We start from the raw sequence: 27,909 nt of genomic DNA, 5'->3' as shown, positions 1-27,909 counted from the left end.
CACGCATGCCATCAGTGTTTGTGAGAGTGAGCCGTTTCTCTTGGGTGATATTATATCCGAGGGTGTGTTTGGGTGTGTGATAAAGCCGGCGTGGACTGTGTGAATGTTGTATGTGTGTGAGGGACAGAGAAGAAACTGAAAAGCCTCCAGGGGGATTTCCTCCAAAAAGGGAAAGCTTTTCTCCTCCCCCTCTCTAACAATCTTTCTTTCCCTTCCCTCTCTCTCTCTCCCCCCAGTTCACCCCCAGCTTGCTCGAAACACTCAGAGAAACCAGAGAGCCGTGAACAAGGAGACTTGCTTGACAACTTGCTTTTTTTTTTTTCCCCCTCGCGCCACTTGTGTCCAAAACTCTATGAGGAAACAAGGTGGCTTTCGTCAGTTTTCCATCAGGACGGTCATGTGGACATACCTAAACAGATGACAGCCTGACTGCTGGTGCTCTAAACATGGCAAGGCTCTCAGCGCAGATCCCAGGGAGCGTCTCTGCAGAGGATTATGATCAAAGTTGCTGCCCAGTAGAGGAGAAACTTCTGTGAAGATGGTAAACACCCCATTTTTGTCTTTGCGTGTCATCGCTCGAGTCTGCTTTAAGAAGTCCGATGCTCCACTGACCTAGTGGGAGAGAGCATGAGTGACTAGCTTGGGCATGTTTGCCTCTTTGTCTTTTGTCAAGTGTGTTTTCAATTGAAGTCAGGTTCCTTTTTTTTTTTTTTTTTTTTGTGACTAATTTCAACTCCAAAACACAAATGAAGCCCACCCAAGGGCAGTAGCGGCGTACAGTGCGACACAAAACTGGATGTCACTTGAAAAGCTATAAAGTTTTTTGTTGTCCTGAGCACAGTTGGTGGGACTGGTTCCCATCAGCAGCCCGCAGCATCTGAAGCTGCTGGAGTGTGAGAACAGTGACAAAGGGTGCCGGCACAGGCTCTGTTGTTAAGCTTCCCCAAGTACTTCACATTTTAAAAGACTTCAATTCATGCAGACGGGCCAAATTCTTCAGTGAGTGGAGGGAGTTTTGGGTGTATAAATGCCTCCGCAGCTTTGCAGTTCAACAGTTCATGCCACAGAGGACCAAATGTCTCTTGTAAAAACATGCTGCAAAGTACAAACGAAAGTTTATTTCTGTTCGTAAACAGAGCTTCGTAATCTTAGGGGAGATTGCTTGCAGTAAAGTATAAGGGTTGAACCACCAAACTTGAACACAATCGCAGGTTGACTTCCAACTTTTTCTATTAAAGTAACTTCAAGTAGAAAAAAAATTCCTCACTTTTTTTAAACACACCAATACTGTAATCTTAAAAGTATTGCTGGGAATTAATAATGGCGTCCAATTTATTAATTGTTATGTACTCGACCATACAGCACATCCAGTCGCAGCAAGTCACATTTCAGATTTTCATGTGGCATCACAAAAAGCCACCAAATCCAAAGGGGGAAAAAAGTTGAGGGAACTCAAAATAAAGACAACAAATTTCAATAAAATTTTAAGTTGGGCAATTCAACAAAATATTTCAAGTTTTGCTGTTTTTAAAATTGTCTTTCACGCATTTTACAACAGTGTTTACGGAATTAATTGTTTGCTCTATTGTCCATCAAACTTAATAATATAAAGTAAAAACAACTCAGTAAACCGTTTTGCCTGCTTTTTTGTGTTAACTAAGATTTCTTCCAAAATGTCAATTTAGATTTTAATGTTCTTCCAACTGAAATGACTGTTTTAGGCCCCCGCCCCCCCAAAAAAACAAGTTGATTTTTTTTTTTTTTTTTTTTTACAAATTAATCTTTTCGAAAGTCAGTGAGAGGAAGATTTGTTGACATCCAACACAATGAGGGTTTGAATGGGCAAGTTTTGTTTGACTTTGAGGCATCTTTTTCCACATCAGTTTGGTTGGCCAATTGTTGCTCCGTATACTAAGTGTAAGTCAAACAAAGACAGTGCGTCTTAAGACACATTAATGAACTTGGATTATACTGTATATTACCATGTACTGTACAGCAGACAACAGTTTGTACAAATTAAAATCCAGGTGGCAGTTCCATGATCTCCATAGCTAAACTATATTTAGCCTTCCTAATATGGCAAGCGTGTCGACCCATAACATCTGTCCAAGGATGTCAGTTGAATTATAGCTTTAGAGAGGTTGTTTAATAAAGTGGTGGTTTGGTTGTGAATTGTTCCTGTCGCTGCACTTTGTCCTTCCTTTACAGTTACTGTGGCACCGGTTTTACCAGCCAGGATTGTTTGGAGGAGCTGCTTGTTTATGCTGATAGGCTGACCAACCCTTATTTAAGATTTACCAGCAAACACGGGCATTTGATTTCCGATGTTAACGTCTTCCAGGGTAGTCAAAATGTATGCAAAGGTGATGCAAAGATATTTGTAATAAGAATAAGAATAACACAAAAGTGTATGCAAAGCAAATGTAAATCGTGAAAACGTGAGCGATCGGCCCTCGGCTTCATGTACAAAGTATTTTATTTTCACAACATTTTATCTAGAATTTATAGTTGATTCATGTAAAGTTGTGACAACATTAAATTACTGAAGAGGCATTTACCAAGGAACAAACAATCAATGATTACAATACCTATCACACACACAATGTGCCCTGTAATTTCCTGGCAACCAATCCAAGATATAGTCTGTAGTCTATAGCAGTGGTCCCCAACATTTTTTATGTTTTTGTGTTTCTGTTATTGTGCATTTTACTAACTTGGGCACTTAATATTAGCATTACATGACAGAGACAACTTGACATGCATTAAGAGTCAGTCATAGATGGACGTAATGGAGAGAATCCGGTCACTTTTCAAAATAAAATATTTTTCAGCCTCAGATAATAAATCAACCGGATTACGTTTTTTTTTTTTTGGGGGGGGGGGGGGTGGTTTCATCACTGCGGCCCGGTCCTAAGTGGCCTGCGTCCCGGTACCGGTCTGCGGTCCGGTGGTTGGGGACCTCTGGTCTTTAGTATGCAGCTCTCTTAAACAGGATAAGTGGCACAGAAAAACATATAGACATAGATAGATCGATACTATAGTAATGTTATGTTAAGAGACATTTCATTATTTCTTAACAGTTGAACAAAAGGTTACTGTATGAAAAAATATATTATTATTATAGTATTAGAATTTGTCTAAAGCATCTAAACGTGCAAAATAGAGCATTTCCTTCAAATCATTTAACATTTGGGATAAGAATGTTCAAAATGTGAACAAAAATTATAAATATGTTTCATTAATACAACTTCCTGTTCGTCATGTTGTCATTTAGCAATTCAATAAACAGACACCATCAGAATCCGAAATTGGCCAGCGTACGAACAAATGTGGCCTTAACCAGTGAATGTCACTAATCACACACTTCTTATGTCGTCCAATGCTTTCTTTGTTGGTGTTCATTCCTGTGAGTGGCCAAATGATGGCCATCAGTAGCTCGCTGACTTGCCAAGAAGTCATCATCACTTCTTCACTTTAAATGATCTCAGCTCCCGCTGGAAGCAAAATCATACTTCCTGGCCATTTTTGCCAAATTCCTACTGACAAATCCATGAAAACCATCTGCTCGAACTTACTGACAAATGTACCTGATACGACTGAATGAGCCGATTCATTTTTCTTCGTTTGTTTCAAATCAGAAAAGCAAACACATTTCAGAGCTGTGGGCAATCGTTTGACTGAGTTTATTGTCTCGGTTTCACAAAAGTGGGTCAAGTGCCTTGCAGTGTTTTCAAAACAGAGCCAATGCTGAGCGGATAGCAGACATAGTATATGTTGCAACTGGAGTTCTCAGACTGGGCCCTTCCCTCAATGTTTAAAGTTTGTTTTAAAACAAACAGTATGACAGTACACTGGCCCAGCTAAAGAATTTTGTCATCATTTGTTGCTGGTTCATATGAAAATAGTCAAGCAAGTGAATAGACGAGTTGGACTGGATTCCTGCCCCTGAAACTAATTCTTCATTTCAACATTTGATACCTTGAAATATTTTCTTGTATTTTCACTCCTCGTAGCTGCAGTGATGAGGTGGCCCTTACTTTTTGTCCATAGGTTAGCTTTGGAGCACTACAAGGAGTTCTTGCATTACGCTTGTCTTTGGTTATGTGTGTAAAAACAGCCCAGCAGAACTGATCAGCATTTGTCTCGGTTTCATTGATGCCAACCAAACGCAAAAAGTGCTTGAAGGTTTTTTTTTTTTTATTTTATTTTATTTTTTTTTTTAAATGGAGGTACATCAAACCTTCCTAGGTTACAGGAATACACCAGATGTGAACACACTCCTTATAAACACACATGCTGAACTTGAAATTACTTGTATCAAGTCTTAAAATGGAAATCAACCCAAACACATTTTTTTCAAGAATATGTTTCCGGCAGGCCCACAAGTTGATACATGGTATTCTGATTAATATTGTGTTTGTGGAATATGAGTTAAGCAGCAAAATACCAAAAATCACAACTGCTCAGGGCTGGCTCAGGTAGCAACCAATCACGGCTGACCTGTTTTCTGAAGCTGGACCGTGAAAATAACAACACTCACACTCTTATCATATTATTGTATTATCATATTGTTACATACTTTTGTTCAAAAGTTAATTTAAAAAGTTCCAAATGTGGAACATGAATAGAAGAAGCACAACAAAGCCTAAAGAAATTAATTAAAGAGGAAAAGTCAACCCAAACATTTTTTTCACAAATATTTTTCTATGCAAGCCCACAAGTGAATGGTCGACCAATCATGTAAAGTTTAATGGATTTCTTTAGGCTTTGTTGTGCTTCTTCTATTCATGTTCCACATTTGGAACTTTTTAAATTAACTTTTGAACAAAAGTATGTAACAATATGAGAATACAATAATATGATAAGAGTGTGAGTGTTGTTATTTTCAATATTAGTAGAATACCTACAAATGTTGGATCATCCTATAGCATTGGTAAAATGCAAATATGAACACAGTACAAGTGTGTAGCGCACGGATGTTGTCAAACCTCTAAGTGATCAAAGTTCGGTTCACAAAGTCAGTCTGAATTTGTGGATTCAAATGTTAGCCCATCCATGCGGGAGTATGCGTTTGCATCTATGCAAACTTTTCGTGTTACAAACTGCGCCACCCAAGTAGAAAATAAATAATAATCATTACCATCCCTGACAAAAAAGAAAGGTATTTGCTTCATTTTTGCCATCTGTGGGAACAGAAACAATGTAGCCATTTAGTCTTGGATGGGCTTTTTATCGGGTAAAAGGATTTAAGATGTCATCTCTGAATGGAGTGTCTGTCTGCTGATGTTAACAAGAATGGATCGCACAAAGACAACTGTGACTCCCTTCCACTCTGAGGAGGAATGAGTGGAGGAGGCAGAGTAGCATGGAGTTCCCTCTTACATGTTTATATGATCATATGGGGTGGGCTAGGAGGACATGATTTATTGTACAGGATTATAGTGCTCTATTTTGACTACAATGCATCAATACGGAATTCCAGGTCCGTACATCTTTTGAGCAATAGTTTCCCATGACTGTTCCAAAACCTTTCACTTCATTTCCAAGACAGAAAAATTCAAACAGTTCAGTCAGATCACCAAAAATGATTAAGGTGCACAAAACAAACAAACAAGATCATCACTTGCAACATTGTAGTCGGTGCCCCTAAATCAAGCCACAGACACATCTTGTTACACTTTGTCACGTTATAGCGGAAATTGCAACAGCAGCAACACTAACACAGTTACCAACATCATTAACAGATGAATCATCAGACCTCTCTCCGTCACAGAGAGCAAAAAAAGTGACAAATACAATCTCCTCATTTCCCAAATAAAAATATTCAAAGTAATCAAAGTGTTTCTCACCACATTCAAATCTCCCAGCAATCTGGCCGTCAGGAAACATCATCTGGAACCACCAAAAAAAAAAACTTCAATTTTTCTGTATGTGGCTCTTTGGAAGAAAAGGTTTGGACACCCCTGGTTGAAATGATTCATATGTGGAACTAGTGACACTTTCACGAGAGCATCGCAAGCCTCGTGAAAAAGCATTTACACATATGAGCGTCTGACGCTGCAGGTACATGTTACTGATGGGCTAACCCGTGTGTAGATATCAAATAAATCAGAAAGCTTGTCAACCCAGTCCATATTAGCAGCAGGTGCAGTATAATCTCAAAAACAGTTAGCGTGGAGCATAATTATCAAATCTGTCCTTTCAAGATGTGCGCATGGGCGTTGTACAAATACTATTTGATTGTATTACTTACCTGATTTGAGAGTTCAGAGAGGGAGCACTCTGCTGTTACTTCTCCACCATAGTGTCCGGAGGTGCTTAAAAGCATGTTAAACATGTTAAACATGTGCAACCTCCTTTGCGCATGATGTAATCTTACCGAGGTGTCGCACTGATTAACTCAATTAAGCCACACTTTCAATCACAATGTGTGCCTATACTGCCCCACGTCGTTTTTTGCTGGACGTTGCACTTCCGTATCAATTTAAATGTTATGGAATACTACTTTGTGTTTTACGCAACTTAAATATTACCCACGCAATATTTTCAGGATTTGTGCAAAACGTTTATAGAAAATTGTATTTTTCATGAACTTTTCAAGGACCTGGAAAATGCCTTTTCAGTTTCCATTAGCTTTGTTGCTTTTACATGACAGTACGAACCCCGGGCGTTGCTTATTCACACAGCAAGACAACACAATCTGCAGTCTGACATTGCATATCTAAAAGTGAAAGGTTTGGGAAATGAGGCATTCAGGGGTACATTTTGAACTTATATTTACAACACAATTCATTATTATTACTTAGAGTGAATCATGATGCATATTTAGATCAACTATACTTTTGCTGTTTTTACACCACATTATACAAGACATTTGTGTACCCCAAAAATATATTTGGGTGGATGCATTTATGTCACAATCTGCATATTTTGATTGTAACCATCTTTCTTTACGATACAGTCACGTTTGAAGATGTCCAGTGCATAGTAGATTTTTGACCACATTTGAAAGAGGGCTGATTTTAATCTGCCGATATCTGATTCCATACAGGTATTTTTCTCATAAACCTGCCATGATGTGTATCAGAACACGTACACACAAACACACTGGACCAAGTTGTGTAAATCTTGAACAAATGAGCCAACTCTGGCAAATAGTTTTGAACAAGAATGTCATGTAAAAAAAACCAAAAATCATGATAATTCTTAGGGCATAGTTTTTTGACATAGCATTTGCTTCTTTCTTTATCTCTTTTTTTAAACCTGACTGAGTACCTTTCTTGTTTGGCAAACATGCCCAGGTGTCATATCACATCAGCACTTTGTTGCCACACTGTCAGTGTCTGTCGTCATGGCTGACTTGCTGGTGTTTTCATATATGGCCCTTGGATGTATTGACTTGTCCATACATGCAAAATACAACACAAGTCAGTGTTTGTGTTGTTAACCAACATTAGCCTGGAGGTCACTTTCTTTACAGACATTTTTTTCAGGGGGGGATGTGATGACATCTGCAAATGCATTGTGAGTCACAAGATCTTGAGTCCATTTAGTTAATCTCTACAATCACAGCATGGCCAGTTTACCTTCTCTAACCTTTTGCCTCCTTCATGGCTAATGGCAGAGTGCAACTGCAGTCGAGATCTTGACTACTTGTTTATACTGGGGCTCAAATCTGCTTGTTTGACCCAAAGCCAGAGGCAATATGTAGAAACAAAGGCTGCAATAGCCCCAGGGAGGGAGTTGGGGGTGCTCTTAAATGGCAAACAAGACAAAGAGAGTAGGAACCTTTATTGCAAATAATTGTCCACACCAGCATGTTAAATCAGGATACACAATGATCTTTGCTGGAGACCAAATCCCTTTTTCAAACTAAATCACATGCAACATCAGCAATGGTGGGCAGAAAGGAGGCGGCTGTGGAATGTGGCCATCAACTCGCCAATCCTTGCACTCCAGGCAAACAAGATAAAGGCTGGGATAGAAGTCCAATGGAACGCTGCACACTGGCTGTTTGTGGGAGTGAAACTGTGCAAAGTGGCCATTACATTTTGTCGCTGAAACAAAAACAAAAGTAAATGCCTCGGAGTGACGTCTTTCTCGGCGTGATTAGAGAACTGTGTGCATTGTTTCTGATGTTGGGATTACTCGATACATAAAACACAATGTCAATGTGATTTGAGGATAAATTGGAATTGTAACAGTAATCGTGTACATCCCACCAGGTTATATAGTGTATGTTGATCAGCAATGCATTTCAATGAACACTATTGTCTGTACTGTAGGTTTAGACAAAGTTATTTCATCATACTTTTGATACTTGAGTCATTTGAGGTACTGGATACGGAGTATCGTACCAGAAAAGAAAGCGGTACTGGTATCGATTAGCAGACTCACGCGAGGCACACACAAGGAGCACAGCTGCATCACTGCGCGGCAAAGCAAAGTTAATACAATGGTTACATATTGACAGGTAGCAACACATTTTTTTAGTGGCGGCCTGCCACGTATAAATATATGTGGGAATGACGTCATTGAAAGTGCAAAAATATCGTCCGATCCGATATAGCTGATCAAATCGGTGTAAAGTCTACTTTAAATAAACATAAGTTGAGTTGAATACATAATTACTATTGATTAAGTCGGTTTCGTAAAAAATAAAAAAATTGAATGGCTGACTGACTGTAAATAGTTGACTACAAAAAAACATTGGTTTGACCGAGTTGGCAGGTCGTCTCATGCTGCATATTACCTATTTTATTTGATGATATGATTCTAACACAACATGTCTTTATTGTGCCACTCTCATTATCTGTCAGTAGGGAACTGTTACGTTTCTTTATTGGGAATTTCAAACAAAACAAGGCAACTCCCTTGGCTGCCTGGACTGTGTGACCTGGTTCTAAAAAAGCTCAGTAAATCTCTCTAGTGATGCTCTCTTAATCATGGGAATATCACTAGCCAAACCACCCACAGAGGTCCACTCAGGCTGAAACCTATCAGGTTTTAAACGCCTTTGTTCAAAGAAGAACCTGACCCACATAAAGGAAAATCAAAAAAATAAAATTACATTTCTGTACTGAACATATTTTGGCTTATCCAAAGCAAAGTGTTTTATTTAAATTTAATGGCAACACTTTATGAAAAGAGTACTGCAGTGGAGAGTTGATTGAACTTTGAAGTACATTTGACATGAAACACGAATTTACTCTTGTAAAACAGGATGTGCCAAAGCAGACTTTGAAGGAATTGAAATCTCTACAATGGGCAATGAAATACTGTATCTTAAGCCACCTTCCGGCGCTATGTTTTAATAGCTGTGCCATCGGGCTCACGCACATACAGTAGAGTCTCAAACAGCTGTGATGCATTACTGTTCAAGAGCGAGACTCGGAGGTATTTTGTTCTCCTTTAGATAATCTATTGTTACAGATGTGCACACAAAAAAAAAGGAAACATTCTTTTCTACTTAGCACACACTGTCTACAAGAGAGCCTAAATCCTGACAGATCAAATGTTGTTAATTTGACAAATTCATAGCATATTAAGGCCAAATGGAATACTTTACTGAACCATTCAATGAAAAACAGCCATGACATCAGTTCCCAGTGTGCCACGAATGTCCAACATGGTCACACCAGCATCAATCCTAGCCCAAGCAGTGTGAGGTCTTTGAAGCTGCAGCACTGTGTTTACTCTGGGTCAGGCCTTGGTCCTGGTGTGGCTGTCAGCCTAAATGAGGAAGGGGCTGAAAACAGGCACCTTTGTGGGCCTGGGAGATTAACGCAGCAGGGCACTGTGAACGGGTCGTATGAATAGCAGACATGCTGCAGCTAGCAGTTAGGAACCTGAAGATGTGCCAGTCTTGAGTTTTAACCCTGTCATCAATTGTTCTTTTCCATGAAATTTGGAAACAAAAAAATCACTGTATGGTGTGGTACACTCTAAAACAGTTCAACAATAAAAACACAATTTTGGTCAAAAAAGGACCGATCCACCACTTGGGTCAATTTGACCCAACTTTCTGGGTTGTTTTGCAGAAAACAACCCCCAAAATTGGCAGTTTTGTACAAAACAACGCAAGAAGCTGGGTCAAATCGACCCAATTTGTGGATCGGCCCATTTTTGACCCCAAATTGTGTTATTTTTAACTCAACTGTTTTTAGAGTGTGGTGTGTGTTACTGTTAGCATTCTTAAACCTGGCAAATCTGAACCACAGTATTGCCATCCATTAGTTTTCTCTAGCGCTTGTCCTCATTAGGGGAAAGTGAGATCCTGAACACAAAATGTTTGAATACAGAATGAGCATATAGTGGCAGCACGGTGCAGCATTTGGTTAGCTGGTGTGAGTGACAGTCAAAAGGTTCTGAGTTCAAATATTGATTCAATGCCTTCCTGTGTGGAATTTGCTCAATCTTTTCGGGCTTGCATGGGTTTTCTTCACGTTCTCTGACTTCCTCTGCAGAAGCTTGTTAGGTTGACAGATGACTGCAAAATACACATAGTTGTCAGTTTGTTCATGTACAGTGCTGTGGTTGTTTTTTGGGTTAAATTGTAACCTTACAATTCTTTTTTTTTTTTTTTTGTAAACTTTGATAATGAATTTCAAGCACATTAAATTGATTATCTTTTTTAAGTAGGGATCATTGTAGGCATTATGATTAAGGAGCAATCTGTGTTCTGCAGGACTTGCACAGATGTCCAGCTGGTTCTGATACTTTTTTTAAAAGACCATGAAATAGGACCAGAACAAGCTGCAAACATGCTCATATTTAATCTTCTCCAGATACAGTCACGAAATGTTACCGATTAGTCTCATTTTGTTCTTACATGCATCCATTTTCATGTGATTGCTCCAGTTTGCTATATGTGGCAGTACTCTGGGTTCCTTTTTGGTGATGATTCATACATTCTCAACACAACGTATCCTGTTCTGGGTAACTGAAGTGAACTGAAGCTAATTGTAGCTGACTTCAGGTGAAAGGTGGAATACACCCAGGACTAGTTAGAGGTCAATCACAGGGCACATATAAAGACAACCTTCCACACGTGCATTTACACCATCACGGAGTGCGAACTGACCACTCAAACTCTACATATAAGTCAATCAAAATGGACCAAATGTGACCTCTTTCCTGTCTCTTTCTTAAAGCGAAAGTCAACCCAAACACAATTTTTTTTTCCGGAATATGTCCTATGCAGGCCCACTAGTTGAAATATGGCATTCTGATTAATATTGTGTTTGTGGAATATGAGTTTAGCAGCAAAATCTACCCGTTTTTAGCCATCTCGGGGGGGGCGGCCATTTTGTCACTTCTGTCGACAGAAGATGACATCGAAGTTGCTCAGGGCTCAGATAACGGCCACTCATGGCTCACCTGTTTTCTGAAGCTGAGCCATGATTGGTCGTAATCCGAGCCCTGGGTATCTGTGATGTGTCATTTTCAGTTGACAGAAGTGACAAAATGGCCACCTCTGAACGAGCTAAAAACAGGTCGATTTTTCATGTTCCACAAATGCCAAATTAATCGGAATGCCATGTTTAGAATAGTGGGCCTGCAAGGAACATATTCTGGGGAAAAAAATTGTTTGAGTTGACATCCCATTCAAAATGGAGACATCATTTGAGCTAAATCATTTCTTGTTGCGTTTGTCCAGAACCCAGAATCTCTGGACTCGTCCATCCAGAGTGCCCTCTCGGCCCTCTACCCACCTTTTGAAGCCACAGCACCCATCGTCCTCAGCCAGCTCTTCCGCACCATCGAGGAACGTTACCATGGCGATGCCTTGCAGTGCCTACTGGATTTCCTTATCCCTTCCAAACACCTGCTGGAAAGTGTTCAGCAGGCTGCATGTGTAAGTGTTACATACTGGATACCTACATAGGATCACAACAAGTTAAATGTATCTCTAAGTTTCCATCTTCATGAAGCACGAGATGGAGATTAGGGAATATCGCAGAAGCAAAATAAGAAAGAATACCTGAAAGTCTGCTTTTATATTTCCAGGCTGGATATTCGGATGTGGTTTTCCGCTGTGAGGGCTGGCCTCTCTGCCTCCATGACAAAACAGTTGTCCAGTTAGCACCCGTGAACCCCTTGCTGCTGCGCCCTGGAGACTTTTATCTCCAGGTGCAACCTTTTGGCGATCAGGCAGCTCGTATCGTCCTCAAAAGCCTTTTGGAAGCCGGATGTCGGGAAGTGGAGGAGACCCCAATCCCTGAGACGTCCTACCCGTGCATCTTCACTGAAGACTGGTTGCAGGACATCAACGATGGACGCCACGGGACACCTCTGTCTCGCTGCTTACTTTGCACTGACCAAGGAGTAATCAAGTTGCCCTGGGCAGAGGTGGCCATCCCGGAGTTTTTGGACAAGCCAAAGGTTACGACCACTCATCAGGAAGCTCCTCCTGAGCCAAAGCTAATGTCAGTTCCGTGCACTTATGGCGCATCCACTCTGCCGCTGGAGGCGCGGGTTCTTCCGTCAAAAGTTAGGATGTCGGCATCTCTAAAACCTGCGGATAGTTCTTCCAAACTTGTCAGATTAGAACATTATCAAAGAATCCCCAGATCCTATTCTAAACCTCAAATCAAACCTGTGGGTTGGGTGTCCCCTAACACATGGGACAGCCGCAACTATCTAGAAATTGAAGGTGATTATGTTGACTTGGTGGATGTTGCAAAAGGGAAGGAGTTTGTGACCAAACATGGCAGCCATTGGAGTCCACCCAATTCAGTTTTGATCAAACCTGTCAGACCACCGCCTTCTGCGCCACTGGCGAGCAGCGTTTTCTGCGGGCGCACCCTTCAGTACGCCGAGGAGCCTTTTGTGCCATGCAGCCAGGGAAAGTTGGGGGAGGACCCCTCAGAGCAAGACATCAAGTGCAGGTACCGAGACTCTTACCTAGCGGCGCTGAGTAACCCCGTCCCTTTCGAAAAAGGTAGCGTTGACCAACTTGCAGCGCTGGAGGAGGTCGGCCTTTGTGAAGATCTGGAACAAAGCAATGAGCTTGGACAGTTTTGTAAGCACTGTAATACGCCCATGTCAGGCCGTGACTTCTGCCAAAACAGACACTGCTGTGAGCCAGCAACACAAATCTTTGGCTCCAGTCACAAAAAGTTCCCCACAAGCCCTGAATCAGAGGACATTCTGAGGGAATCACCCGTTATTTTGACATCAACTCCTGGCTTAAGTTACAGTCATAAAATTCAAACCAAACTTTTCTCTCGGTCTGAGCACATGGAGCAACCTGAGTTACTTTTAGATACATGTGATGATCCGGACAAGAAGCCGCAGCAGAAAGTGGATGTTGTGAAATCACCTGGCAAACACAAATCCAAGGTTAGGTCTCTGTCAACTGTATCTGACACTCCTAAAGGGAGTCCACTTTTCTACAAGCACAATAACAGGAGCCACAGTGATATTTGCCCCGAGACAGTTAGCAGCATGATGCAGTGCAAGAAAGCTGAACTGCCAGATGAGGTGACTTCAAAGATGGAAAGACTGAAATTCTACAGAAAAGGTAGGAAGTCTGAATGAAATTTCGCTATTTTAAATGTTGTCAGTAAAAACACGGCATTCTGATTAATGTTGCGTTGGTGGAGTATGAATTAAACTAATACATTAATAAATGATAAATTACCGAGTTAAGCAACAAAATCCACGCGTTTAGCTCTCAGATGCCAAAAACACGTGAGCCGTTACCCCGAGCAGTTGTGATGTCATTTTCAGTCAACGGAAATGACAAAATGGTCGCCCCTGGTGATGGCTAAAAACGTGGATTTTGCTGTTTAATTCAAATTCCACAAATGCAATATTAATCAAAATACCATGTTTTCACTAGTGGAAGCTCATAGAATATATTCATGTAAAAAAAAAAAAAAAAAAAATGGAGTTAACTTCTACTTTAATGGTCTCCCGGGATACGTTTCTAAACACTGGCAAGGATCTAGAACATTTACAAAAAGTATCATTATACAATTGCAGGCTTCACTTCAGGTCACACATCACAAAGGCTAATAATAAAGGTAGTTTAATAGTCAAATATTATCCTCGATAGATCAAGTCTCACTTTTTTGTAATACAGCTGCATTTACACCATTATGATTGATTACAGGAAATTGCCTTCTGCGCCCCATTTAAATGGGGAGGTTCTGATGAATTGATGCATTGCAATTTACTGTGCAGACGGACATCATAGCATGCCAGAAGAGCCATTCCGTGTCCTGTGCACTCACTGGCATACACGATCCCTTGCACCTCGAGAGGATGCGTGCTCAGATCTTGACCGGAGATATGCATGTCATGGGCTATTAAAGTAGCAAAGGCAGAAAGCACAGACAAGCCTTTGTTGGCTCACAGGAGAAACCAATTAAGATTTTTGAAATCAAAGGCTGGTTTAGTAGCTGAGCCACTGCAGTGTTTTGTTATGGCAAGCATGTGCACATTTGTGAAGTTTTACGCAGGCACAGACATTCATGTGTTTGTAGTTGCTTAAAGAAGGCTATCAAGGTTCATGACTTATGATGTGACTAGTATAAAAGTGCAAAAAATTATAGGATAGTGCTTCACATGGAATCAGTTCCTTGTCACCCAATGAGAAGCTTAAGCATCCGTGGGTGCTAGAGAGTCTTGTTATCACGAGTAATAGTAGTGGCCTTCCTGTGTGGAGTTTACATGTTCTCCCCTGGGCTTTTGTGGATTTGCTCCGGATACTCCAGATTTCCTCCCACATTCCACAAACATGCATGTTAAATTAATAGAAGACTCTAAACGGTCCATAGGTGTGCATGTGAATGCTTGTCTGTATGTGCCCTATAATTTCAGTCAGCTGGGATAGGGTCCAGCTTGCCCTAATGAGGACAAGCACTATGGAACACTGACACATGGATGGATAGTGGGAGTTGTAGTGGTAGTAATAGTAGTAGTATATGTTCCATTCACAAATCTCCTGTGATTGACTGTCAACACTTGCAGGGCAAAGCCGTTTAGGTTTAGGTTTAGGCTGGTTTAGGTCCCTGACCCTGCCATGACCCTAAACAAAAAAAAATGTATGGATGGATTGATGGATGTTTGTAAAGTTATGGGTTTAGTACTCCTAGTGTGGTGGCTTCAAAACACACATTTATGTTTACTGACAGATTGCCAGCCAGGAGGAAGTGAAACTCCCTCCACTTCAGATGGACCGCACCTGAGACTCCAGAACTCAAAAACAGAAGACAAATCCTCCTCTCAGGTCCCATCTGATAGCTCTATGCCGCCTCACTCTCTTCAAAGTCTCAAGTCCACTCTCCAAAGCATCAGTGGTTTGCTTGAACTGGCTGTTATTTGTTTACCAGGTACTTTGCCTTAATGTTTGAGCAATGAATAGGTTCTTCTAAAAGACAGACACCATTTATGAAGGCCAACATTTACCTCGTCAATTATCCTTATGGGGAGTTTATGTTGGTACCTTCCTATACATTAATTATATTTCTAATTGCTCGCCTTTAGGCAGCCGGGACAAGACTGGTCGGGCGGTGGTTGAGGTTCACTGTGGCAAGGAGTGGACATCACCTCCTCTATCAGCACAGAATCTCTGCGAGTTACTGCTCTATCTCCACTCCATACCAAGGTGCTGCATGCAGAATCAAAGTTTGAACAAAATGAAATGAGTCATTTTAGACCACCCTTTCTATCAATACGACTTAAAAAAATATATAAAGTAGAATAGAAACTACATGCTAATTGGTCTGAGGTTGTTAGCTTGCTTTGTTAGCCCTCTTCGAGTGCGGTGTCCTTTCTGGGTCAAAAAATGTTTGGTGAAGCACGTAACTGTAAAAGTGGGAACTAAATGTATTTCTGCCTATAAATTAACACCTAAATATGAATATTTACCGTTGCTGTATGTTTGCTATTCAGATTGCTAATTGAATTCATCAGTACTGGTACTGTACAGGATTGGGAAACACCAACGTGGTGGTTATGTAATAATTGTTAGGGCCACAAGAGGGCAGTAGAATCCAACGATTTAATGTACCTTCAGTGCACCTTGAAACTCCATCCCAAATAACTATAGGAGTTCACCTACTTAAAACTGCACATAATGTATACATATTATCATCAAATGGATGATTAGGACCAACTGGTAGGAACAGTGGCCTGTGTTGACCTGTGCGTACCACTTCCTCTCTACTGACACTTCAACAGTGTTTTCTGTTGACACTGACACTCACATAGTCTTTGAAGTTCAAGAACCAATTGAACTAATGTGATAGCACCATTCTCATCTGTAGAGCCACAGCTCAAAATTATGTACTGTAGCCAGGCTGGCTGCCAACTGTCTGGTATGCAATCCATGCTAGAATTAGCACACATGCCTGACGTAGGCTCAACTCACTCAAGACCGTCCAGGCCATTATGATGGGCGTGTGAAAGCATGAACATGTGAGGATGGCAGACAGCGAGAGATGAAGTGATAAAAGATAATTACCGATTTGGTGACAAGCTGCTCTCTCACAAAGACGTCTGTGATAAAGAGGACATGTTTGGATGTGCCCTAATGTGAGTCATTGTTTTCTTAGGAAAGATGTTCAAGAACTGGGAATGACTTTGATCGTTGATGCCAGGAAGAAGGCTGCTCCGCCTCACCTCTACAAAGCTCTGCTCATGGCACAGGTTAAAATAACAACAATAGGAGAAAAAGACACAAAAGACTTGCATTTAATTATTCTATATGTCAGTATAGATCTCTGGCATTAAACACAGATACAATATTTGTAGGCGTGGCACAGTGTTTAGGAAACACGGCAAAACAAAAATATGGATGGATGTTTTGTTGCTACACATGCGCTAGAGGGCGACACTGCATCAGAATAAGTATTTTTAATTGCATTCCATTGTCTTTGTATGCTAAGTAATTAAGTTTCAGGTTAACAGGGAGGGTAACACAACAAGTGCTAATTACTTTTTCATGTGTGTCCCAGTACTTTTGTCCTTATAGTGTGTGGGAAATACATTACCAAATTGCAAATAATAAGTTAAACGCGAGAGTCACAAGCATTTTCTGTTTCCAACAGGAGCAAGCCCTTCACGCTGTCCACAGTATTGTGATGCTGGTGGATAAAGACACATGTCCACGCCCTGAAAAGCAGCCTGGTCTGCAGGTAAAAAAAAACAAAAAACATTTAAGTTACTTGCAGTGTATAGATTCCTGTGTCCGTTTGCTCAATGTTGTTGCTGTTTGTTAGATGGACTTAGTGACGTCTATGAAAGCCCTCTACAAGACAGTAGACGCTTCCCAGCTGACCTATGAACTGGGAGGAACTTTCACCTACAGCCATACGGATTGGCTGCAGTTCCATCAGGTAACGCCAAAAATTCCACAATCCTCAGCACTATCATACTGAGATGTCCGAAAGATGACCTCGACTTCGACTTCACAAGAGAGAGAGAGAGTCCACATGATATATATTAGCGATGTGAGGAAAGGACAGGTGTTTTTTTTCTCATTTTACTGACCAAAGATCATTATCTATCTATCTATCTATCTATCTATCTATCTATCTATCTATCTATCTATCTATCTATCTATCTATCTATCTATCTATCTATCTATCTATCTATCTATCTATCTATCTATCTATCTATCTATCTATCTATAAAAATAAACCCTTCTCATTAAACAGTATTCAGTTAGTACTGAATTACAGAAGGAAGTAAAAATCAGCATTTCGGATTTTCCTGACTGTGTTTGCGCCAGACAGGTGCTGTGTTATATTCCATTAAAGCTTAACTGCATTCCATTTCAGAGACTGGTTTCTTTCATAACTGACCTGCAAGAGGCAGACAGTTTGTTACAGAGGGCTATTACTCAAGTGAATGAAAACAACGTCTTGGACACAGCCCAGGTAAAAATAAATGACATAAATGCTGTCATGCTGAATGTGTGCTGTTCTTTTTTGAGTGGTGTCCACAACAAGTGTTTTTACTGTTGCAGGAAGTACGTCGATGCATTCAGGAACAGAGGGATTTGATGAAGGAGGTGCTGGAGGATGCCCGATTGGTGACGCTGCAGAGAGAAGGCGGGGCGGTACTGGCCAGGATGAGGAGGGAAGAGTTCCGCTTTCCACAGTCTGAAGACTACAGGTATCACAAATTGTGTCCGCTGGTTCATTACACGGAGTGTTTTTTTGTTTTGTCTATGTACTGTCGCTCTCCAAGTAAAACCATCATAACCAACATTAAAATACAGTAGCATAATGGGCCGAAGTGTTCATTTAAAAAAATGAGGGAGATGTTTTATTCCTAGATAATATCATTTGAAATTATCGTACAGAATGAAAGCCACTGTCAACATTTTGCAGTTGGCCTCCCGCCACGTCATGTGTGTGCTGACGACACAAACAATGAACGTGTGTTGTTGCAGAGATGCTCTGGAGTCAGTGACACATCTGTACAACCAGGTGGAGGAGAAGCTCCACATGCTGGTGATGAGATCAAACGAGTCACTTCAGCAATTGGAGCTCCTTTTCGTGCTCAGGGACTTGGATGCTAAAATCAAAGAGGTACCGCAAGTTGTGTTTGCATCGTGTGGTAAAACGTCTGTTATATTGCCGTACGATAATTTTGTGCCCTGCAGTCTGCCGTGTGGTTCAGTGAAGAAGGTGAACGTGGGCTGAAGGGCTTTGACAAAAAAGATAACTTGTACACTGAAGACATCTTGCAGCAGTATGACACATTCCTCCTTCAAGCAAAGGTACCGATATCCTCATTCTCACAATGACTGAAGTACGGCATTCTGTTTACATGCCAAACATTTTCCGTATCATTTATTCCAGGACAAACAACAGTATGCCTTGACTCTAGTGACCGAAGCAGAAAAAAATGTGGCTACAAGTGTGTCCAGTCCAGTGGCAGATGTTTTTCAGACTCTACTCGGCACCTTCAAGTGCAATGTGGATGACTTTATGTCTCGTGTGGAGCTGATGCATAAAGATCTGAACGCCCTTGTAAAAGTGCATCGCTTCTGTGATCAGGTTTGATCCGCTATCTTGGTTTTGGGTTTGAACTGCAGTATACTCCCACTTTGACTGACATGAGCTAATCTAAAGGCCGCATTGAGTTGTTTTTTTCTCTCTCTGTAGGCATCTGCTTTGGCCAAGGAATGCAGTCATTTTTTGGAGCAGGTAGAGCACGGGTGTTACTTGGCTCAGGCCACTCTCAGCACACTGCAGACGTATGAAGAGAGATTAGGTGATGAATTCTCCACCCGGCATTTCCAGGCCTTGAAATCTAAGGCCTGTTCTTTAAGATCAGGCTCCTCAGGGGCGTTGAGCGCGTGGAATGCGGCTTGGGTGCGGTGCCAAGAAGTCAGGCAGCGTCTTGAGAAGATGCAGAAGAAGAAGGCATGCAGAGATAAGAAGCAGAACCAACAGACCACGGCCGTGAGCACTCATGTGGAAGCTGGAAGAATGGAGAACAAGAATGAAATGAGGGAGGCTGAATGGTCTCCGACCCAGCAACCAACCTCTAAGAAGGATGTAGTTCGTATCCCTGAAAGTGAACACAGCACAGCTGCATTCCTGAAAGCGAACGAAAAAAGGGAACCTCCGGCTCTGAAGCTTCTACCACAAAAAAATGGAGACACTCCTACTGGACCACAAAATGTCCACTTGTACCTAGATACAAAATGGAAACCAAGAGGGCACCACAGTGATGTTGACCTGAGGAGAACAGCCTCGGTTCAAGGGGACACCGACCTTTCACGGCACCGAGTCTTGGGTCGCTCCCTGAGTGAGGGATCGTGTATTACCGCTCATACACAATTTGCAATTGCTGTTTCACCTCTTCATGTAAAACAGCCGCTCTATCAGAGGAATAAGCTACCATTGGCACTAAACTCAAAGCCGCTAAAAAAACGGCCTTCTTCCCACTCTGAGAGTCTGAGCTTCAAATCAAAAGAATGTCCCACCAAAGAATCAAAGGCTTCAACCCAAAGCTCTGAAGATATAGAGGAGACATTTCTCATCTCAACAGACAACAATGGAAGCAATGTTTTGTAAGTTATGCTTCCGCCCTCAATTTAAAGAATAGCAAGGTCCTGTCCAGGGAACTTAAAAGTGGAAGTCAATCCAAACATATTTTTTTCAACAATATGTTCTATGCAAGACCACTAGTTGAAACAAGGCATTCTGATAAATATTGCATTTGTGGAATAAGAGTTAATCCACCCGTTGTTGGCCATCTCTGGGAGCGGCCATTTTGTCACTTCTGTCGACTGAAAATGACATTGCAGTTGCCCAGGGCTCAGGTAACGACCAATCACGGCTGACCTGTTTTCTGAAGCTGAGTCGTGATTGGTCGTTACCTGAGCCCTGAGCAGTTGTGATGTCATTTTCGGTCGACAGAAGTGACAAAATGGCCGCCCCCTGAGATGGCTAAAAAGGGGTGGATTTTGCTGCTTAGCCCATATTCCACAAACACAATATTAGTCAGAATGCTGTGTTTCAACTACTGTGCCTGCTTGGAACATATTCTTGAAAAAAAATGTGTTTGGGTTGATTTCGCCTTTAAGCCATGCTTTGTTTCATTGAGCAGAACTCGAAACTCTCTGGGTTATAAAAATATTTTATATTTTCAGGAAACTGCAAAAGATTATGGAGGAGCTTGTGTCCACGGAGAGGGAATATGTAAAGGCTCTGGGCTATGTTCGGGAGCATTACTTCCCCGAGTTGGAGAGGAGCGACGTCCCGCAGGACCTCAGGGGCCAGAAGGGGAGCATCTTTGGTAACCTGGAAAAACTGCATGACTTCCACCGCCATCATTTCTTGAGTGAGCTGGAGAACTGTGTGAATGAACCCTTTAGGGTGGGACGCTGCTTCCTACGACATGTAGGTGAAGGAATGGTTCATTTCCACTCGCAATTTCAATGATTTGCTGTTTGGAACAGCAATAATTCCACATGACATACTACGGACAAATATTGAATTTATTTTGAGCTAAAAACTACAACAACAACAAACTAACAGCTCATGTGTTGCTATCATAAAATGAAATGTCATAAAGTACACCAAGTAATGTGTCAGTGTGACACATTGTGGGAGTGTGATAATGTTTTTTATCTAATGGTGGTATTTCTTTCTTTCACCTCCTTTTAGAGAGAAAACTTTGCTTTGTATGCCCTTTACAGCAAAAACAAACCACAGTCTGATAGTCTTCTCATCAATCATGGAAAGGCTTTCTTCAAGGTGAACAGCATTTTACTCTGGATTCAATCTTTCTTTCAACCAGACAGTTTGTAGCATAGGGGGAGGGCGATGATAATAATAATAATTTATTTTAAGAATGTTATTTAAAGGCGTCATGATGCACCTGTTTCAGTTTTTGTAATTCTTAATGTTTATTTCTCTTTCTATAACGATTTTGATGTTTTATGTAAAGCACTTTGAATTGTCTTGTGCATGAAATGCGCCTTACACATAAACTTTCCGTGCCATACATTTCCACACACCGCTGCAAACTCCAGTCAGAATGCTAAACTTGAGTTTCGGACAGCGTCGATCTATATTTGAACACACCCACCGCAGCAAGAGATCACTTTGTCTGTCCATTGTCGGCAACCTTTTCTTTGACAGCTCTCTCCTGTGTCCTTGTCCGCCAGCAAAAGCAGCTGAGTCTCAGGGACAAAATGGACCTGTGGTCTTACTTACTGAAACCAGTGCAGCGGATCAGTAAGTACAGCCTGCTGCTGCAAGACATGATGAGGGAGTGTGCGCTGGGACAAGTCAGAGAACTGGCTGAGCTCAAAGCTGCCTTGGAGGTAGTTCACTTCCAGCTGAGACATGGCAACAATCTGCTGGCCATGGACGCCATCCGCCAATGTGACGTGAGGACAATCCAATTCTTGTATCTCTTTGTGTGTCAGAACCAGGGATAGACGTAATATTCAATCTTTGATCGTAGGAGAATTCTGTCATTGTGTTGAATTGAGGTGCAGGATTTTTTTTTTTTTTTTTAATCACAACTTGTTTGTCATATAAAGAAGAGAAATTTGTCATCGGCAATTAGAAGTTGAGAAAAGAATTGTTTTGATCAGAACATCCAGAGATTCACCCTCATCCCATCCATGCGTCTACTGTCCTCCAGCTGACTTTGGGCGAGAGATTGCGCACATTCCGGACCCGTTGTCAGCCAATTTACACTTGTGGCCAAATTAGAGCGGGGTGACTAATGCCAGTGGGAACCAGGTAGCCATCAAGGACCCCATGACTAACTCCGGCCTGTTCTAAAAGTATCTTACCACTGATGGGATATCAGGAATATTGTAAAAGTGATCATCTGAGAATGTAAACACTTGCAGAGATTTATAGAAATGAAGTGTTACATAGCTGTTTCCATCCATCCATCCATTATCTGTACCGCTTCTCCTCACAAGGGTCGCGGGGCGTGCTGGAGCCTATCCCAGCTGTCTTTGGGCAGTAGGCGGGGGACACCCTGAACTGGTTGCCAGCCAATCGCAGGGCACACAGAGACAAACATCCGCACTCACAATCACACCTATGGGCAATTTAGAGTATCCAATCAACTTACCATGCATGTTTTTGGAATGTGGGAGGAAACCGGAGTGCCCGGAGAAAACCCACGCAGGCACGGGGAGAACATGCAAACTCCACACAGGGAGGCCGGAGCCGGGATCGAACCCACGACCTCTGAACTGTGAGGCGGACGTGCTAACCAGTCGACCACCGTGCCGCCCATAGCTGTTTCCTACATTGGCAAATCATTGTTGACAATTATTGTGAGAAATCAAGAACCTGACCAGTGTTGATCATATGTAGAATTAGTTGTTCATAATAAAAGGTAATTTTTTCACTTTTATTTTATTTTTATGTTTATTTGAATAGGGACAGATGCCATAACATAGTTGAATGAAAAACAATCTCCAATGCACAGCATCGCAGCATTTGTAGCTAATGCTAATTTCCAATGCCCGTCCCTTGAAGGGCTTTTAAGCAAAAAAATCAGAGAAAGAAAATTTTGGAAATTTGTATCAACCTGGTAGCTTTTCACAAGAATTACTAACCTAGAACGAGCTAAAGATGCATTTAGAAATGCTGCGGTGAAGCACCGATGACAAATAATGGAAACTTTACTGACAAGGGGGAGTAACAGGCTGAGGCAGGACTGTAGCATCTTTGATTTAGCATGATCAACCATCATTCATCTGGGATGGGCCAAGTTGGATGAAAGGGTTCCAAATGCAAATAGTTTTTCCATCTGCTCTGTGGAATGTAAGGTGTTGTGTTCTAGGCAGTCAATAACATGTCACACCAGAAGTCATTTTTATAGGAAATATTCCATCTGTTTTGTGAATAAATGCTCTCCCTTACAAAATATGCAAAAATAGAGAATTCCATCCTGATTGAGGTTTGGTATCATTCTTTTTATGCCCTGCAGGTTAATCTCAAAGAGCAAGGGCAGTTAATTCGCCAGGATGAGTTCTCTGTAACATTCAGGAAGAAAAAATGTTCCCGTCATATTTTCCTCTTTCAAGAACTCATCCTCTTTAGCAAGACCAGGAAGACAGATGTGGGGAATGATACATACGTCTACAAACAGTCATTCAAGGTACACACGCACTCTGATTTTTTTTTTTTAATATGAAGTCATGGAATTTTACTGACAGGTGCCAGAATATACACAAAACTGCACAATATACGTGTTACCTGTTGCCTTCACTTCCTCTTATGCAACAGCCAAGTGGACTGAGGAGGTCCGTGTGTGTGTATGCTTGCGTGCTCTTGCTGCAATAACAAAACCTTTACTGAACCTCAGCATTCTGCTCTATTTGCAAGCAAGGTTAGACATGACCGATGTCCTAGAACACCATTTTCACTCCATGCACGGCACGCACATAAAAAAAAGTTCTTTTTTTTTTTTTTTTAATGCTAAAAGACACACTGCTTTCTACTCCATCCATGAATGCATAATTATGGTTGTTATGACATACTGCCTAATAAAGGCAAACTTCACAGGTCCAGTCCAGTGACAACACCCAACCACCCCAGAAAATTAAGAGTAATAATCGTGGTGTTTGTATTCAGACGTCAGACGTGGGCATGACCCAGAACACTGGCGAAACCGGCCTGTGCTTTGAGATTTGGTTCAGAAAGCGGAAAACCCAAGACACATACACACTGCAAGCATTGAGCCGGGAAGTGAAGGAGGCTTGGACCAAGGACCTGGAAAGGATCCTCTGGGATCAGGCACGACACAACCGAGGTACAAAAACTGACAGTTACAAACACATTTACAGTACTGTAATATACTGAATATTCTTTCCACGTGTCCGTCAGAGGTCCGTATGCAAGAAAGAGTCTTTATGGGAATTGGAAACAAACCTTTCATGGACATCCAACCCAGTGATGCAGCTATCAGTGACAGAGCTGTTGACTGCGGACTGATGGGAAGAGGTACACTAATACGCATTGTTTTATGCTATTGTATAATACAGGCAACATGTCTGCCTCGCGGTTCTGAGGTCTGGGCTTCAATTTTCTCAGGATACTATGGATTCCTCCCACATTTGAAAGATATGCCCATGAGTTTAATTTGAGTGGACTTTGAATTGTTCTTAAGTATGAATGTGAATGCTTGCTGTTGCTGTATGTCTGGTGACCAGTCCGAGTGAACCCCACCTTTTGCCCAAAGTCAGCTGAGATACCTCCAGCTCACCTGCCAATATGGATAAGCTGTATGGAAAATGATTCGATGTATTATATGATCCTGCATGTCTTGTTCTGATCAAATTTGCGTTTTTGCCACTCTCCTTAGAAAACAAGGTGCTGCCCTATGTCGGACGATACGGGTCACACGACGGTCTTCCTGGGGCACGGCCAAAATCCGCTGGTTCACAGAGTACTTCATCATCCTCCTCTTCCTCAGGACTGAGCTCCTTGTCCCCGACAGCATATTTCGGTGGGCCAAAGCGGAAGGTGTTAATAAGTGGCTTGGAAGGATACGTAACACCAGCAGGGGTTCTAGAGGAGGACGACCTCGACCCTGAGAGCGGGAGTCACAACTTATTGTGTAATTGTCCATTCTATCTGTCAACTGGTGAATCAATATGTGTAATCTGGTCCAAATATTTGGACAGTGAGTGTTTAAGGAAATATTTCCTACATGGAAATAATTGGCCAGGCCTTCAATTCAGCCCCAATGGCTCATTTTTTGTGTGTTTCGATACCTTCACTTTGAATAGCATGCTCCATTGAGTTTTGATCAGGTCACTGAATTAGCCATTGGGGAATATTCCACTTGTTTTCATGCATAAAGCCATGAGTTGCTTTTTGCAGGAGCAGACTTTCCTTGCTGAAAAAAAAATTGCTTCACTTGGCATACTCTGGCGATGGTTGACACATTTCACATTTGACATATTTCAAAACTCACAATGCCTCCATAAACGTGCTAATTGCAGGATTTACAACAAGGTGCATACCAATAGTAAAATTCAAGCTCAGGAAAGCTGGATAAGATGCTGCAGATAACAAAAAATATATTAAATTATTCACAAAGAAATGAGCGGGTCATGATCCAAAGCATACCACATCATGTGTCAAACATGGTGGAGGCAGTTTTTGACATGGGCATATATGGCTAGAAAGGGTTTAGAATATACTGCGAAAGCAACTCAAGACTTTTCAAACGTAAACAAATGGAAGCCTTCAAACCAACAGTGCATGCATTTCACGTATTGAAGACCAAAATGAAGGCAGTAAAGACCCACAAGCAATCGACAAGTGAAGGTAGCTACCGTGCAATTTACCAGCTCGTGCCTTCATCCTACCGTGACTCTATGTCTTTGCGCAGTGGACAGCTCTGAGTCTTCGGGCGAAAGTGTCAGCGGCCTCAGCAGCTCGGCTCGCAGTTATCGCTCTGCTCTGGAAAGGGAGGCCGAGGACGCGTCTTCAGTCTGCACCTCCGCCAAGAACCCGCTCTGTGCTAAGGTGCAGTACCAAAACATTGTTGCTCAATAATCTGTATTAATTTTAGCTGCAAGCAAACTTGCTTTGATGTAATCACATTTGCAATAACCTACATCTCTTTGTTACAGAATTCAAATGTTGGCAAGTCCACTGAGGTTTGAACCATCACGTAAGGTATAGAAATATTGTGTACTAAAGCATCAATGTAGATAATGTATTCTGTATGTTATTCTGATCAGCTAACACAATTTTCTTTTTTCCCAGATTGAGACCCAAGAGGGCCAAGATTATTTGGTGACAGGAGATAATGCAATCAATCCTAGCCTGTATAATATTGTATAGATTTGTTTTCTAATCGCTCATCTCAGTTTTACGCAAAACGTCCATTCAGCATTGATCACGTATGAAATATACACTTGGCACAGCTTTGTATAGATTGAAGTTAACACATGCATAAACAGGATCATAGCGATATTTAAGTTTGTGTTTATTCTCAGTTAAACTAAACAACAATTGGAGAATGCAGTTTAACAATGCAGACACGAATCACCGTCAGTGTCTCTAAATAACAGTTTGAGGGTACTATTACTTATGGTTACAAAGACGTATCATTGTATTATTTTATCATCTGTAGGTTTTTGTACATATGCATCCAGCGTAAATGTAAGCACAATGTGTCTTTACATCACTAATGTTACTGATGTTAAATTGTATGCCTTTCTATTTGACACAATTTGTTGTCTTTTAACTGTTTTTATTTGCACCTCATATTTTTTCTAATAATAAATCCAATTTACAAAGCGCAACCCGAATAGTCTTTTAATGTTTAAGGTTTTCCCTTTTTTCTTAAGCAAGCAGGAACTATTCTTGTATGCCTGCCTTGTGGCTATTCTAATCGTTTTTTGTATTAAACACATCGGCGACATCAGTAATCACATTAAACCGACAATTTGGGTAACCACAATCAAATTAAATCACGCTGACATGCTCCTGCTTGCTTATGTTTTTGACACTACAAGATGAAATATAGTATTGTATTTCCCTTTTATTAATCTTCCCTCATGGCTATTTTATAAATATTTCATTGATGTGGAAGTGAATGTTGTGGAGGGAAGAAGTACAAATCACTAGCCAAGCCTTTCTTGGCGAAGGCCTCCAGTCATTTCCACTGTGTGGGTTTGGACAGAAGCCTGGCTTTGGTTTCACTGTTCGTGTGATGTAATGCTGAGTGTGGAGCCAAGGCTCATGTGTGTTACTACGAGTACGTCTTGCCCAGAGTGTCTCAAAGCATAAAGCTGCACGGCCTCATTGTCTCGTCTCTTCAGAGTTACTATGAAATTGCGTTAGGAACTTTCCATTTCAGGATTCACATTCGCATACCAAATGGTAACTCGAAATAATTTTGCTTGTGTTTAGCTACCAAATTGTTTCATGAACACTCCTGAGGTGTTCTCCCAATACAGTACAAAATGATTATGCTTTACTTTTTTTTTTTTTACCTGAAAATGCTCTGTACAGTACAAAATTATTGGAAATGAATGAAAAAGAAAAAGCTTGCGACTGTTTGAAAAGCTCAAATTTGTCCAAAACCTACCTCATTGGTGTCTGGTGGGGGTGGGGGGCTATGGTGTGCAGCTGGTTGCGTTCAACATTAATGAAGGAGGGAAAAGGGGAGGAGGACTACAGCTCCTCCACTAAAGAATAGTCTTCTTCCATTATAACATGGGGAAATTCCGATTCAGGTGTTACTTGTTTTTTTTAAATCATGTCTGTTTTCTTTTCACATTGGCCCTTGGCATTCATCCTTGAGCCTGATGATTCATATTTCAACATCTTTTACACAAATCAGTGAAGTACAATTTCAGTGATTCCATCCATCTTTTTTCAGCTGTAATTGTCTTTATTGTCATCATAGACGAGATGGAGCCTATCCATTATGTCA

General features: G+C 41.3%; 2 protein-coding genes and 1 long non-coding RNA gene across 6 annotated transcripts in view; 1 reads left to right on the top strand and 2 right to left on the bottom strand.

The window, feature by feature from the left end:
- Nucleotides 1-6,397, bottom strand: part of dlgap4b (discs, large (Drosophila) homolog-associated protein 4b) — a 101,268-nt gene extending 94,871 nt beyond the window's left edge. For 2 of the 3 annotated variants that reach the window (XM_086039863.1, XM_086039864.1), the window contains exons 1-2: nucleotides 6,254-6,397; nucleotides 5,850-5,892 (exon numbers count right to left, since the gene is read on the bottom strand). The gene's annotated coding sequence lies outside the window, so the exon portion shown is untranslated. Of the gene's footprint in view, nucleotides 1-409; nucleotides 613-5,849; nucleotides 5,893-6,253 lie in introns of all 3 variants that reach the window. The other variant, XM_086039860.1, reaches the window with a different exon arrangement.
- quob (quattro b) lies at nucleotides 286-26,773 on the top strand. The gene is made up of 24 exons (XM_086039859.1): nucleotides 286-541; nucleotides 11,660-11,857; nucleotides 12,010-13,525; nucleotides 15,144-15,341; nucleotides 15,496-15,616; nucleotides 16,566-16,659; nucleotides 17,061-17,147; nucleotides 17,232-17,348; nucleotides 17,793-17,891; nucleotides 17,981-18,129; nucleotides 18,410-18,548; nucleotides 18,623-18,739; nucleotides 18,822-19,019; nucleotides 19,128-20,041; nucleotides 20,624-20,873; nucleotides 21,141-21,230; nucleotides 21,644-21,868; nucleotides 23,440-23,610; nucleotides 24,087-24,264; nucleotides 24,339-24,455; nucleotides 24,817-25,071; nucleotides 25,852-25,988; nucleotides 26,096-26,141; nucleotides 26,232-26,773. The coding sequence occupies exons 1-23, from the start codon at nucleotides 539-541 to the stop codon at nucleotides 26,126-26,128; spliced, it is 5,406 nt and encodes a 1,801-aa protein (XP_085895985.1). The 5' UTR covers nucleotides 286-538; the 3' UTR covers nucleotides 26,129-26,141; nucleotides 26,232-26,773.
- On the bottom strand, nucleotides 10,136-17,286 carry LOC147142388 (uncharacterized). Of its 2 annotated transcripts, none has more exons than XR_015088052.1 (6): nucleotides 17,182-17,286; nucleotides 16,475-16,644; nucleotides 15,490-15,619; nucleotides 11,984-12,993; nucleotides 11,715-11,879; nucleotides 10,136-10,489 (listed from the first exon to the last, which is right to left on the bottom strand). It is a non-coding gene; the product is annotated as an uncharacterized LOC147142388 (long non-coding RNA). The 2 variants fall into 2 exon arrangements; XR_015088053.1 differs by having other exon boundaries at nucleotides 17,178-17,246.
- Nucleotides 26,774-27,909: the final 1,136 nt, after the last annotated feature.

Source organism: Filicampus tigris, chromosome 9 (assembly GCF_054856515.1).
Source record: "Filicampus tigris isolate MCC_2025a chromosome 9, RoL_Ftig_1.0, whole genome shotgun sequence".
NCBI lineage: Eukaryota > Metazoa > Chordata > Actinopteri > Syngnathiformes > Syngnathidae > Filicampus > Filicampus tigris.
This window is presented reverse-complemented; position numbering and strand designations above follow the sequence as displayed.